The sequence below is a fragment of the Sorex araneus genome, chromosome 2 (genome assembly GCF_027595985.1).
Source record: "Sorex araneus isolate mSorAra2 chromosome 2, mSorAra2.pri, whole genome shotgun sequence".
Lineage (NCBI taxonomy): Eukaryota > Metazoa > Chordata > Mammalia > Eulipotyphla > Soricidae > Sorex > Sorex araneus.
This window is the reverse complement of record NC_073303.1, coordinates 355,862,045-355,877,007: the sequence shown is the minus strand read 5'-3', so window position 1 is coordinate 355,877,007 and position 14,963 is coordinate 355,862,045. Positions and strand designations below refer to the sequence as shown.

General features: G+C 48.3%; 1 protein-coding gene across 2 annotated transcripts in view; it reads right to left on the bottom strand.

The window, feature by feature from the left end:
- Positions 1–14,963, bottom strand: part of ARK2C (arkadia (RNF111) C-terminal like ring finger ubiquitin ligase 2C) — a 96,695-nt gene that overhangs the window by 10,220 nt on the left and 71,512 nt on the right. Inside the window, exons 2-6 of one of the 2 annotated variants that reach the window (XM_004606102.2) lie at positions 10,257–10,572; positions 8,331–8,441; positions 4,194–4,323; positions 2,305–2,409; positions 1,892–1,987 (exon numbers count right to left, since the gene is read on the bottom strand). In XM_004606102.2, coding sequence (XP_004606159.2) covers positions 1,892–1,987; positions 2,305–2,409; positions 4,194–4,323; positions 8,331–8,441; positions 10,257–10,572 — 758 coding nt within the window. The remainder of the gene's footprint in view (positions 1–1,891; positions 1,988–2,304; positions 2,410–4,193; positions 4,324–8,330; positions 8,442–10,256; positions 10,573–14,963) is intronic. The other variant, XM_055125337.1, reaches the window with a different exon arrangement.

The window sequence follows — 14,963 nt, the reverse complement described above, 5'->3', positions numbered from 1 at the left end:
TTCTATTTCAGACTAACTTTGAAACCAAATAAACTGTTCACTGAGCCCAATTAATACTAAGTTAGCTGAAAATTTCACTCCCTTACATAAGCAAACCCATGCCATAGGCCAGCAGGAAATAACTATAAAAGATAAACTTTCACACACATACCCCATAAAGATTTAAGGGGGTTAAATCTCTATGTTGGGGAGTGTTGCAGATAGTAGGGGCACCTGTTGGGGAAGCTGTCTAGATCTGAAGTTCATCAGAATCATGAAGTCCCCTGCCCTTTTAGATGAAAATACTGAGCTCCTTAGAGATGGAAAAAGTGAGATACCAGTCAGATGCAGAAACTGAGGCACCACCCAGAGAAGGATGGACACCCTCAGGAAACCTTTTGGAAAAAGCTTTACTATAAAACCAGCTTGTAAAGGCATGCAGGGCTCATTCTCCACATTGGCCTGCACCTCAACCTGAGATTTGTTCTGTTGGCTTTTTCCCTCTGAAGAAGCCCATGCTCCCTCTCGAACATTTGTCTCTCTTTCCCCTCCCCCAACTTTTCTCCAAGTAAATTCCTTTTTAAAAAAATCTATTTTGCCAGGGGCCAGAATGATATACAGTGGGTAAAGCATTTGCCTTGCACATGGCTGACCTAGGTTCCATCCCTGGCATCCCATATGGTCCCCCATGCACCACCAGGAGTAATTCTTGAGTGCAGAGCCAGGAATAACCCGAGAGTATCTCTGGTGTGACCCAAAAAAGCAAAAAAATTGTTTTTCGCTTTACTAAAGAAACAAACAAAAACAATAGCACTTTTCCATATTCCTCTCCCTCCAACACATAGTTACTTCTATCAGTAAAATCAAGTTTTAGTATGTTGTTGCTGATAAACTAATAGTGACACACATACTAAAATCCATAGTTTATATTAGCATTCATGCCATGCTATAGAGTTCTGTGGGTTTTGACAAGTAATGATGTCATGCATCCACCTTTAGAATAATACACAAGAGTCTTACTGCCATAAAAATCCTGTGACCCACCTTTTCATCCTCCCCTTCCAGAAGCCCCTGGCATCAGGTCTTTGCACTAGTTTCTAGTGTAACCCTTTCTAGAATGCTAATTAAATTGGAATCCTACGACACTCAGCTCTTTCAAGTTGGCTGCTTTCACTTTGTCATATGCATTTACGGTTCCTCCAAGCTTGTTTCTAGTTTAAAAGCTCCCTTCCTTTTAAGGACTAATATTTCATTGTATGCATGCACCATATACTGATCCACTCAATTACTGAAGAATATCTTGGATACTTTTAATAAAATTTGTATTAATTTTAATTATATTCTGAGCAAGAACTCTAGAGATTCAGGACATCTCTCAGCTTAAGATAGAGCCTATGACAGTATGTGGCTTTAAAAGCTCACCAGGAAACCACTGCTATGAACCCACAGTCACATGTTTATCCAAATTTGAGATTAGACTTAGAATTCTTTCCTAAGACAAATAAATATAAGTCATTAACGTTATTAGTCATTAGCCTGCAAAGGCAGGCTCCCTTTGCCTGCCTCATTCAGGTGCATTTATATATTATTGATTTACAACTGCTAATATACCCACTTATAAGTCCACATATACATATGCACACCACACACACATACACACACACGTGCACACACACACAAAATGCCCTCTCTTACTTTACATATGAGTTCTACCTCCCATTTTTCCTGTTGACTACACTTTGCAGAAGCATGGGAGAAGACCCTGGAAATTTATTGCCACTTTAGAGCACCTAATGAAGCAAAGGCTTTTAGTGTTGCAGCTGTATTACTCTGAGGACAATAAGATCAAGTTTTCCTAAACAATCTACATCTCCTCCTCTCAACAATACAGCTGACCTGATGGCAGACTCACCTTCTTGTACTTGTGAGGGAAGGTAAATCTCTCAATGGTGTTCTGTACAGCTCCTCTAGTCACATTTCCCAACCTGTCCTCTAGTTGCAGCAACTCCTACAGAGAGAAAAACATGAAATTTGTGCAAGGCACATGTAACACACACATAATGCGTTGTAAGGATGACAAGTGTTAAAAGATGTAAGCCAGAAACATTCAGATTGTCATTAAGAAGAACTTGTCTGATAAATTAAAATCAGAATATCTCTATTGCCATGCTCTTCTTTTTCTTTCTTAATTTCAATCTCTTCAACACTATCTCTGCCTTACCCAACAACAGGCAGGAAGAAGCAAAGAAGATGAACAATAATGGCTCCTCCATCAACCCAGTTGGATCCCAGATGGTGAGAGAATTCCCAGAGAAAAGGACTTACCTCATAGCTCTCCCGTACAGCGGAAGTGTGTCTGCTGGGATTTAGTCCCTGGAGAGCAAGGAAGTGAAGCTGAGGGTAAGGGTAGTTGCGAATTTCATGGACCACCTGTCAGGGAGAAAATGCCTCAAGTTGCATTCAAGGTTCACATAGAGCAGGCTCCTCCTTCATAACCACCAATCAGCACACTCAGAGATGCTATGAGATACTCTGAGCAAATCTGATTTTTTCCTGTCCTGTGTCCTTCTTCAGCAATAAAAAACCAAGTCTACTATTGACCAGTCCAGAAGGAATAACAAAATCAACAAAGTAACATTTATTTCACGGCAGGCACTGTTCTAAGTCTTTCATCTAACTAATGAATGTAATGATCCCATCTGGTCTATAATGTGATATGTTATCTCCACTTTACCAATAAACACAAATAAATTAATTGGCCTAAGTTATGCATCCAAGTGGTAGAAACAGGCAGAAACAAACCCAGGCCCTAGAAGGCAGAATTTGTTCTCCTCTACTTTGTACTGCCTTGAAGATGAGGCCTGGACCCAGACTAAGTTGGAATAAGTGAGAGCACAACATTTCCTGGGGCCCCGAAGGACTCAGAAATAAAAATAAATACTATTCATTGTCATGTAAATTTTATAATTAAAATCAGTGGTAATGGTCTATAATGAACAGATACCATGATTATAAATAAAGTACGATCTATCCCTATACTGGCTTTGGCTTTGCCTGAACCCAGTTTTCATCTTCAGTCACCAACTCTCTCACCACTGGATTGTGGAGTCAATGCTTAATTCTCTTGTCTCAGTTTGTCACCCTATAAAATGGGAAGGATGCCCTTTTCTGTGGGATTATGGAAAAGCATGATTGCAGTCATTCACAGAAATGACTTAAAACAGTGTCATACTGTAATTGCTCAATAAATGTCCATTCTCTCCTAGGAGGGGATGTTCTATAGGATACAGCCTGAAGCCCCAGAACTGATAGAAACTTCAGAGATGCCTCATAGAAACAGAGAAACCAGCTGAGGCAAAGGAGAGAAGGAGGAAAAAGGAATTTGAATTGGCCACAGGAAAATGTTGTCTGGTAACATCTCCAACCTGTCTCCACAAAATGGTTTCACTCTCCTCCATGCAGCCTGCAAAGCCAGGCCTCCTAGGTCCCCTATTCCCTGGGACTGCGCCTACCATCTGGGCATCACCCCAGAATGAGAAGCCCGGGTCCCTGCAGGAGGAATATCTGGATGCTCAGCCCAAACCCCAAGACTTCCTCAGGGTCTCTTTTGTCCCTCACCTAGGCCCTATGCTATGGTGAGGCAGGGGTCTTCATCTCATTTCTCAGATAAGTAAACCAAAGTCCTGGGAGATGCGGACCCAAGAAATTAATGATGTTGGTCATCTGTGTGACAGAGTCATCTCTACTGCTCACGCTCAGGCTGAGACTTGCCCCCACCCAGACCATGGCCTGCCACACCACCCCTTTGCAATCCTTTGCAGTTCTCCCCTTGCATGCACACACCCCACTTCCAGCTGCATCTGGTTCTGGTTCAGGGGGTTTCTTTCAACCCCTTCAAGGCAGGGAGGGGCTGGGAGCTGTGAAGCGCAGTAGTAGTGGCATTGCTTTGAAAGCAGGACACGTGGGGACTGGAGTTTAGGGGAGCTGGGGACATGGGGCCAGAGGTGGGAGAGCAACACAGCAGAGAGGGAGGGTGAACAATGAGAATCTGGGATATAGAGCCAGGACACACATGGGGGAGCTTAGACACGAGGCTGCCAGCCCCTAAAAGCTGGGGTGGGAAGATCCAGAACTGCCCCGATATCTCCCACAGTCGCCTAGGCAGACAGCATGGGACACCCCCCTTACCCTTTCCCAGGGAGTCTGTCACTCACCATCTGTGTGGAGGAGGAATTTCGGGGGAAGTGATGCATCCGAGGCGTCGCCAGGTAATGCTGATAGTGCTGAGGGAGGGGCCGCACCTGGAACTGAGCAGGACTCAAGCCAGCGTCCACGCTGAGATCCCTGCAGGGACAGGCCACATGAACCATACACGGGTGACTCAGCCATCAGCTGGCAGGGGTGGAGATGGGAGGGGAACCTCAGGCTTCCAGCCAGGGAGCTGAGCCAGGCTGGGCCATCTGCCCCTGCCCCTCTCCTTTGAGCAAAGGTGCTGAGATCTGAGACCAGGACAAGAGGATCCAGACCCCATAAAACCAGAAATGAGTGCTGCAAAGTTCACTGCCAAGAAAAAATACCCTCACCCCATTTCCAAGAAAGGAGAAAGGAAGATCCAAGTCAAGTGGTCAGGGGTGGGGTGAAGAGGAAAGGGAAGAGTCAGGAGGGTAGAGCGATGGCCACACCAGAGAGGCCCTCTTCTTCCAGCTGTGTGGCCAGAAGACAGACACTGCACCCCCTCCCATGTACACACCCCATTCCCATTCCTGTCAGTACAGGGAAACTCTTCTCACTTATTGTTATTGTAGCTGAAACAGAACCAGGACTACTTAGAAAATGATTGATTTCAGACTGGGGCAGAAAGTGTACAAAATGTGGAAATACCTTGCCCTAACTGAAAGCAAGGAAAAGCAAACGCCATTCAGGAACCAGCCCGGATCCCTAGAGAGGCTGAGGGTCAAGACCATCTGTAGGCCTCTCAGTCAATGCAGCGGACTAAAACCTGCCCAGACTGTGCAAGGGAGAGGCAGTTAATCGGTCTCTCTTGAAGGATTCAAGGGAATCGATTCTTCATGACAAAGCCTGGGAGATAAGGGAACAGACCCCAGCATGCGTCTGGCCTCTCCTCTCTGACACTCTCTTCATCAGCAGAAACAGTTGATGAAAGGAAATTCCTGGCTCATATTTGAATACAGAGCAGTGGAACTGTACCCCCTGCAGCAAGCAATAATAGACCTGGGCAAAGACCTCTGGTGGCTGCAAATATCAGCGGAAAGACAAGAATTGCCAGCAGGAGTAATGTGGAACCAACTGGGAAGCACTTTCCCTACGAAATTCGTGGAACCTTTATCTGCCCCATCCTGGAACCAATGTCTGGGGGATATTGGACCCCAGAGCCTGCCAGTGCTTCCACCAGAGGGTGACCAGAGAAACTAAATATGAGGAAACTGCTTTGCACCATCAGAAAGAGAAAGAAAGGGGGGAAATCATTGATTTCTCCAACATGTTTTATATATAGAATGATGGACAAGATCGGAGGATTATAAGTAGTAAAGGGATATTCTTGATAACATTTCAGTATCAATATCATAACCAAATGTCCAAAAGGGGGAGGGAGACTGATAGGGCAGGAGGGTAAAGAGGAGGAGGTGGAGGAGGAGGGAGAAGAGAAGGAGGAGGAGGAAGAAGAAGAAGAAGAAGAAGAAGAAGAAGAAGAAGAAGAAGAAGAAGAAGAAGAAGAAGAAGAAGAAGAAGAAGAAGAAGAAGAAGAAGAAGAAGAAGAAGAAGAAGAAGAAGAAGAAGAAGAAGAAGAAGAAGAAGAAGAAGAAGAAGAAGAAGAAGAAGAGAAGAAGAAGAAGAAGAAGAAGAAGAAGAAGAAGAAGAAGAAGAAGAAGAAGAAGAAGAAGAAGAAGAAAGAAGAAAGAAGAAGGAGAAGGAGAAGAAGAAGAAGAAGAAGAAGAAGAAGAAGAAGAAGAAGAAAGAAGAAAGAAGAAGAAGGAGAAGAAGAAGAAAGAAGAAGAAGAAGAAGAAGAAGAACAAGAAGGAGGAGGAAGAGGAGGAGGAAGAGGAGGAGGAACCTAGAGACAATGGTGCTGCAAAATGTACACTGGTGGAGGAATGGGTGTTGGAACACTGTATGACTGAAATCCAATCATAAACAACTTTGTAAGGGTATATCTCACAGTGATTCAATTTAAAAGTTTTAAAAATAGCTATAGACATTAAAGGACTTTCAATACACTTTAGCATGCATATACCCTATCCTCTACTTTTTATTAAATTTTTTGTTATTTTGAAATCGTGGGGGAAGGAGAGAGGTGGCTGGGTGAGTTCCCAACAGTGCTCAGGGATCCTACAGAATTGCTCTGTATCATCTCAGTCAACTTTCTGGACAGTTTCTAGCCTGGGCCAGAGGATGCAGTGATGATTTGGTACAGGGACCACCAGAAGCCCCTGGCAGTGTTTGGGGGGGGGGCACATGATGTTGTGGGTTGAATGAGAGTCTCATGCATGCAGAGCATCTACCCTAGCCCCTACCATCGCCCTGACCCCTATGCCTCTGCTTTATAGATACATTTGCCTGAAAGTCTTGAAAAAGGCCACTCAGTCTGCGACCAGGAAATAAACATACTCAGGAGCCAGCGGTAAGCAAGCTTTGATGAGCGCCCCCAGGAGAGGCCTCCTGCTTGCAAGTGGGAACAGGATGGGAGAAAGGATCAGCCTCTCTAGGGTGGGGTGGGGTTGGGCTGGAGGCAGGAATGTAGAGGGGCTAAATAAAGTAGGCAAGAAAAATTGGAGAGACTGGGCTGGAGAGAGAAAGGAGGATAGGACTCACACCTCAGATCTCCCCACATCTCTGTGGGATTCCTTTGTCTCCTGGGACAGTGTGTGCATGAGCACACACATGCATGTGTGTGTGTGTGTGTGCGAGCGAGCTCCTGTGAGCGCGTATTTTCAAATTACTCAGCCCTGGGTGCTCCGTGGGGGCTGAGCTGAATTAAATTGGATTGACTTGACTGCTGAGGGACAGAATTCAATCCAAACTGCAATTAAATCTTCTTAATTGGAATCTGCTCATTAGAAAAAGTCTGGGCTGAAGTTGGCCATGATGCAACCCATCTTTGAAGGGACTGTTTGGTCCAGCAGTGCCCTGCTCCTGCCGGCATCATTAGCATTCAAGTGTCCAGATCCACCCTCAGGCTTCATTCATAGGTGGTCCCAGAGCTGCACCTGGAGCAAGTCAGGCTGAGGCTGGTCTGCCTGACCCAGAGGCTGACACATAATAAGTTCATGTCTCTAGTTTTAAATGCACTTTCCCTGTCCATTGAGGTTAGAATGTACTTATTTCCAGATTTAAAAGCATGAAACATCTTTTACCTTAAGGTTGTAATAACAGAATAAAGAATTCCTGGGTGTCCTCCACCCCGATTCTCCCAATCTTGGTGTTTTGCTATTTCCTGCATTCCTGCTCCTTCTTTACGCACACACATACACATACACACACACACACACACACACACACACACACACACACACACGGAATTTTCCTCTGAACTTTTAAAAGACCAGTTGCAGGCATGCCATCCTTTGCCGCTAATCATTTCCAGGAACTTCACATCTTTGCCTACTGCTTATGTTTCCACCCGTCGCTCCCCCCCACCCCGCCAGGTCCTTTCCTGAGAGAGAACCAGAGAGTTGGGGGACCCAGGGTGCCACACCAAGCTTCCCTGCATCCCAGGATAGCGATGCTCTGATCCTGAATACAGAAGACTGTGGGAGACTGCACAGGGAGCTTGGGATTTACAAAGATGCAGACCCCAACAAGGCCCCCCGGCTCTCACCCAGCTTCTCTCCCTTGTCTTCATTTCCAGCCCTACTGCTTCTTTCACCATTCTTCTGGCAAATATGAGCCTCTGTCTGCATTGCTGCCCTGCGCTGCATTGCCCTACCTGAATGCTTGACACTGCCCTATGGAACACCCAGCCTCCTCCTCCAGCATGCTTTCCCTGACTACCCTAACACCTGAGATTCTCCTTTCTGCCGTCTAGCAAGGGGCCCTGGTTCCCAGCCCTCATGAGGTGGGGAGAGATTTGGGGTTACTGTTTCCTCCTTCTTTGCAGGACCCTGCGCACTGAGCCCCAAGGTGGGTGCCTGGTAGTACCCAAACGCATCTGAACTTGTTACTGGGACATAGCCTGATTTGTGGGGGGGAGGGGACAACAGATCCTGAGGGTGACTGGGGCCGGGGGCAAAGGCTGGGGCTTGAGGACAAGACCCCCTGCAACATTCCAGCAAAGGAAACAGGCAAGACCCTCCTCCCTTCACCCCTCCCCCAGGAGTTCCCCCACACTCACCAGTCAGTGCCCTCAGCCAAATACCTGGGCTGAGGCGTCTGCAATTGGTGGCTGAAGTCGAAGCTGGGGTGGAGGCGGTGGGGGTGGACAGACACACGCTCCTGACTCCTCCTGCACCGGGAGGGAACGAGGGCCCATGGCATCAGTGGCTCTGTGGGGCATGAAGCAGCCCGGCCAGCCTGAGCCCATGGCCTCCTGAGCAGAGGGCCTCTCCGCAGGCGTGTCCACTGCAGGCCGCCTGGCCCACGCAAACCCTCTCTCCAACTCTGCTCCCTCCTTCCAACTCCTCTGCCTTAATGGGCAGACTCCAAAATGCATAGCTCCACCTGCTGCGGGTTCCATCCTCTCTGTGCACCCCCTCTGCTCCCACCATGCTCTTCTCTCTTCTGTCCTATGCCACACTCTTCCCACATTCCATGAATGTGAGCTGTGAGCCCACTTCCTCCAGGAAGGCCTCCATAAACACCCCAGATCATGAAAACTTCTTCTCCCTCTGCCCTCTTACATTTGCCTTCTGTCCCAGTCACTCTTGAGGGCATGGAGCTTGGGCGCCTGAGAGATCATCTAGGTCAGCAGTTCTCAAAGAACCCCCATGCCCGACACCCAGGATTCCTGAGAACCCTCCTCAGGGCTAATGAGGTCAGAACTGTTTTCCTAGTAACATGGTGAGGGCATAAACTTTTCACAACCATTCTCTCACAAGTGAGCAGTGGGGGGTTTCCAGGAAATTCTGCAACAGACTGAAAGCAGGAGTCAACCTGGTACCACAGTTGTCTAGCATTGTCAAGCAGTGAGGTTTACAAATATGAAGACAGGATAGAGACTCTTCTCACATTTATGCATTGCTACTTTCCCCCCCAAAAGACATTATTGGGGCTGGAGAGATGGTACAGTGGGTAAAGTACTTGCCTTGCACATGGCCAACCCAGGTTCAATCCCCTTCACCCCATATGACCTCCCAAGCCCCGCCAGGAGTGATCCCTGAGCACAGAACCAGGAGTATACCCTGAGCACTGCTGGGTGTGGCTCCCGAATAAACAACAACAAAAGGCATTATTGATACTAACATTCGACTGCTTATTATTATTTTCAATGAACTAATATTCTTTCAACTTCTGTTTCAATTTCTAACGTGGTAGCAATCATCAAACCCACAGAATCAGAAACTCTCTGCAGTTCTCAGTGGTATTTCAAAGGGTAAAAAGAGTGCCTTTCCAAAAAGTTTGAGGACCGCTGAGCTAGTCGTTCTCTCTTTTTGTTTTGTTTGGGTTCTGTTTTGGTGTTTGAGTTCCCCCCAGCAGGGCTTGGGGAGGGGTTCTCAGCTCTGTGCTTGAGGTGGTGCTCACAGTGCTCCAGGGACCCTATGGTGCTGGGGGCTGAACCCAGACCATCTGCATACACAGCACCCACTCTGGCCCACTGAGCCATCTCCCTGGCCCCCAGCACTTTTTCCAGATGGTTGAGGTTCAGAGAGATGAGGAGCCTTGCAGTGGCTCCATACTCCTTCCGTCCCACCTAAGGAGTCGTGTCAGATTTCATCCTCAACAACAAATTTCATTTGTTCCCTTGCTGCCCACCCCAACCAGTCCTGGGCTCTATTAAGGTGTATGGAGAGCTTGACAGTCATGGATCTTCAGAGGGCTGGGGTGGGGATGTGGAGATGGCGGGGGTGGGGGGAGCACCTCCTCAAACCTCCTGGACCATGTAAGTCCCCAGGAAGCATCATCCAGCACCAGCTCCCCAGGCCCCACCCCTGCATGTGGACCCTACGACAAAGGAGGAGCTGAGTCCATCCAGAAGCCATCCCCAGCCCAGATGAACGCTGTGGAGCAAAGCTGCCAGGGGCACAGCCAGCCCGGAGGGGCAGAACCCAGGTGTCCAGGCCTCTCGCCTGCTCCCCTCCACCCGCACCCACCTAGCACTCACCGGGGGTGCGGGACGAGCCTGCGGTGCTGAGCTTCCAGGAGCTGCTGCTGCAGGAGGTATTGCTGGTGCAGGGCCTGAGGTAGGAAGGAGGGACCTGTGACGTCCTGGAACTGCAGGGCGGGCAGCGGGGTCAGCGGCTGGTGCAGGGCGCTGCTGTGCTGGTGGGCCGGGGCCATGTGGGCGCTGAGGCCCGGCTGCGACTGCACGGGGTGAGCCAGGGGGAAATCGGGCGAGAGCTGCTGCGGCTGCGGGGGGCCCAGGTGGAAGTGGCGGCAGGAGGTAGCGTGAGGGTGCTGAGACCTTTGAAAGGGGGCACCTGGGAGGTAAGAACAGAGAAGATGCCAGTGAGGCCCGGCCCCGGGACCCCTCCTGCACAGCTACCCCACCCCACCCCTCGCGGAGATGCCTTGGCGTGACTCAAGTTCAAGTTCATTGAAATCCAGACACATCATTCCCTTAGGGGCAGACGACTGCCCGTGTCATTACTGCATCGCTAATAGCCAGCAACAGCCTCCGAGGGTGTCAGTAGTGGAGGCGTTTTTCATTCCCGGATAGATAAGGATCCTGTATTAAATTTGCACATGCGTTAGGAAGGTTTTAGTTTGGTTTATTGGTCTTTGTGATGGCAGGGGTCCAACTTATGAAAGAAGATTTTTTTTTCAGTGCCAGAAATCAAACCCATGCAAGGTAAATGCTCTGGCACTGAGCTATGTCCTCGGCCTAGAAAGAACTTTTAAGATCCCTGAAAATAGTTTGTCATAAATTAAACTCCTTTCGTGCCACCTCATTGACCTCAGGAAATTGGGTGGGGGCGTGCAAAGGGGAACCTTAATCCTGGGCCACATCTGGTACCAGACTGAGCCAGGCTCAACTGCATGCTAGGTGACAGCCTTCAACCTTGTACTCTCCCTCCAGACTGTTTTTGTTAGGGGGCCACACATGGTGGTACTCAGGGGCTAGTTTTGGCTCAGTGCCTGTGAAATCACCCCTGGCCATGTTAGGGGGATCATGTGGAGCCAGGGATGGCACCTTGAACTCCTACATGCCAACTATGTGCTCCAGACCCTCTCCTTGTTTGTTTGTTAGTTTGTTTTGGGCCCTACCTAGTGATGCTCAGGGCTTACTCCTGGCTCTGCACTTAGGGATTACTCCTGATGGTGCTTGGGGAACCATATGGGATGCTGGGGATCGAACCTGAGTCAACCATGTGCCCTACGCATTGTACTATCATTCTGGCCATTGTCCCAGCCCTTTGAGCTACTTCTGACCCTCTAGAATCTTTTTCTTTCACCTAGAGAAAAGGAAGTGAGCCAGGACCTCCTGGAAGCTCAGCTAGGACATGGCTCCCTGGAGCCCTGACTTCCAGAGAGAGTGCACTCAGGAGTCCTTTGCTGTGCAGGTTGAAGGAAATCATGCAAACTAATTTTTTCCATCAGGAATAACAAAATGATCATGATTGCAGATTGAAAAGCAAACATTTCCAGGAATAGGTGACGCTCAGACCATGGTGAATGGAATCTCTGCTACTTTACTAAATCAAAGGAGGCTCGATGACGACAGAGCCTCAGGAATTCTCTCCAGGAGCAGCGTGCCCGCTCCATGGGGCATTCACTAACCCGAGGAGTGTAAGTGCCAGGCCATAGCTCAGAGGCCCAAACCAAGCCACATACACAGGCTCAACCCAGCTGCTCCCTCCAGAACCCCACCAAACACCAGAGCTCAGAGGAAGAAAGAGACCAGCAGACAAGGACAGAGAGAACAGGAGCGGTGGCACCAGTAGGCGACAGATGTCAGCAGTTTGGGAAGAGAGGAAGCAGATGGAGGATTGAGTGGAGCTGAGGCTGGAAGCTCAGCGTATCCAAGGGGCAGTCAGGCAGAGGGACAGACACACAGGCCACGCTGGCTGGGGTGGAGGCAGAGGCCATGCTGGTGGCTACTTTGGACCTGAGAACATGAGGCATTCACTAACCATAGGAATGTGTTACAGGTCTGTTACAGGTCTGTGTGAGGGGTCAACACCCTTTCTTTGCAAGCCAGTGACTTCCTTCATCACCAGTTCGCTTTCCAGGGAAACTGAGTCAGAGAGTTTCCCTGCACAGTCCCGAGTGCCCAAGTGCATGCAGCACTGTGTCACACCGTGTCAGTGAAAAACAATCCTTGCAACATTGGAACTTCCTGGGGCCACCACCCTGGGCCTGAAAATGATGCTCCCTGGGTGGAATTTATCTTCCTCGACCCATTCTGGAAACTAGACTCAGCTAGTTACTAGAAAGAAACCTCCAGGAACCCCAACCGGACACTCTTCAGGGAAACCAGAACTCGGCATGCATACACACTCTGACATACACTCATATGCACAAACTGACATGTTTACACACACTAACATATGCTCACATTAATACACACTAATATATATACACCCACATGCACATGTGACACGTTCACACTAATACACATACATACACATTCATATGCACACACACACACACACACATACTCACACACTCTCATTCACACTCACACACAGGTCTTAAAAAATGATTCTTATGTGTGCCAAAAGCAGATAATGAACCAAACATGATGACCTCTCAACGTCTGTGTTGCAAGCCATAATGCCCAAAAGTAGAGAGAGAGAATTATGGGGAATATTGTCTGAAATGGAGGCAGGGGGAGGGTGGGAAAGGGGGGATATACTGGAGATATTGGTGGCGAGGAATGTGCACTGGTGGAGGGATGGTTGTTTGATCATTGTGTGATTGTAAACCAAACATGAAAGCTTATAACTATCTCACAGTGATTCAATAGAATTTTAAAAATAAATTTAAAAAATTATTCTTCATTGTTTAATTTGTACATTTGTACAGACAGACTAAGGCCCCAAACTAGTCTTTTGAAGAAGAAAACTAAGTGATAAAAGAAAAAAATGCACCACAAAGTTTTTTCCACAAAGTTTTTCCTTTGTGAGAGAGAAATTGAAGGAACAAAAGTGATGAAAGAACAGGAAAAAATAACTCTCAGAGCACTATCATGAGAGCACAGCAGGCAGAGTGTTGCCTTGCACACAGCCAACCCCACTTTGATCCCCAGATTCTCCCACAGGAGTGATCCCTGAGCAGAGAGCTAGGAGCAAGCCCTGAGCAATGCTTCAAACTGTGGCCCTCAAACAAACAAACAAAGGAATATCGCGAATATCTTCAGAAATGGGGGGTTAGGTTTAAGAAATAACAAGAAGCCTTTTTTCAGGAGAAAGTATATACTTAGGGGATGATCTCAGTCAGTGCCCAGGGACCCTTGGCCAACTAATGCCAGGGACCAAGGATGTATAGCTGCTTGGCCCTGGGGTGTCAGGGACCACCAGAGTCACCCTAGTGATACTTAAGGGTCTCTAGAGCTACACCCAGTGGTACTTAGGAAATCACATTGTCTAGGAGTTCAACTCTGTTCTGGTGTATGCACCCCTGACCATCAAGCTATCTCCCCAGTCCATCAAGCTCTGTTAACATGCAAGCACAACAGAGAGAGCTCCCAGAAATGAAAAATCTAAGAGGAAATGTCTGAACTTCAGCAGAAGAGTCGGAAGAGAAAGCTGGAGAAATTTCCCAGAGAGCAAAACAAGGAAACAGATGGAAGCGGAGGCAGAGGCTGATGGCTGGGTCAGCACATTCCACTTGGACAGTGAGAGCAAAAATGGAGGAAACAATCGAGATGAAACAGAGAATGAAATTACACACAGAAAATATTTTCACCAATGGAAGAGTGACAACAGCATGGTCACCGAAAAAATAGGAGGAAAGCCCCCAGCCCAGAATCTCTCTGTGTGAAATATCCCGGCGTGGGTTCTAAGTCTGTCCTTAAAAAAAGAAAAAAGTAGGCTGGGTCCAGACAAAGGCTCAGAATGCCCAAGAGCAGGAGCAATTTCAAGTGCAACATTAGGAGCTGGGAAACAATTAATCCGCTGCTGTTGAGGCACTGCGGGGACAAAGACTTTCCACCTACAACACTATGTGCAGCCAGACAATCCATCTGAGGAGAAGAAAGGGAGAGTCTTTGAACAAGGAGCCTTCTGGACATCTGTTCTCAAAGAAGTGCCGAAGACAATCAAGAAAGAGCAGTGCAGCAGTAAGGGTGGTCCCTGAGAAAAGTGGGGTCTCCCCAGCATACAGATATGGGGGTGCTCCAGCTGGAGGTGCGGACATGGAAAGCTATCTGTGTGGGAGATGGAAAGCTGAGGTTACCAATAGATGTGGCCACATGAAATATGTTTTACATCTGGGTAAAGAAATGAACCCCGTCTCTCTCCCAGCACCTCCAGGAGCAGTCACCACCCTGTAGGTTCTGGGGGTCGTCATTTGGAAGAGGATTGGGTCCCCTTCCTGGGGAGGGTTCCTGTCCTGAAACCTGTGCCTGCTCCTTGCTGCTCCAGAGACAGCCGCAAGGGGAGCACCCTCTCTCCACCAGGCAACTAGAGAAGAGCATGACAGAGGAGGGATCATTGATTCCAGAACATTCCAGGCAACGGCTACCTGCAAAGGCCTGACTTCACTTCCGGACTCTGCATGCCCTCCCCTGTCATTTCCATTTCCAGAGGGGATGCTCAGTCTCATGAGTCCTGCTTAGGAGGGGGTAAAATTCAGAATACACCCTCCTGGGGTCTGGGGACCCCTCCTCTGCTCTATGTCCTGGGTTGTGGGGGCGGGGGCGGGGTCT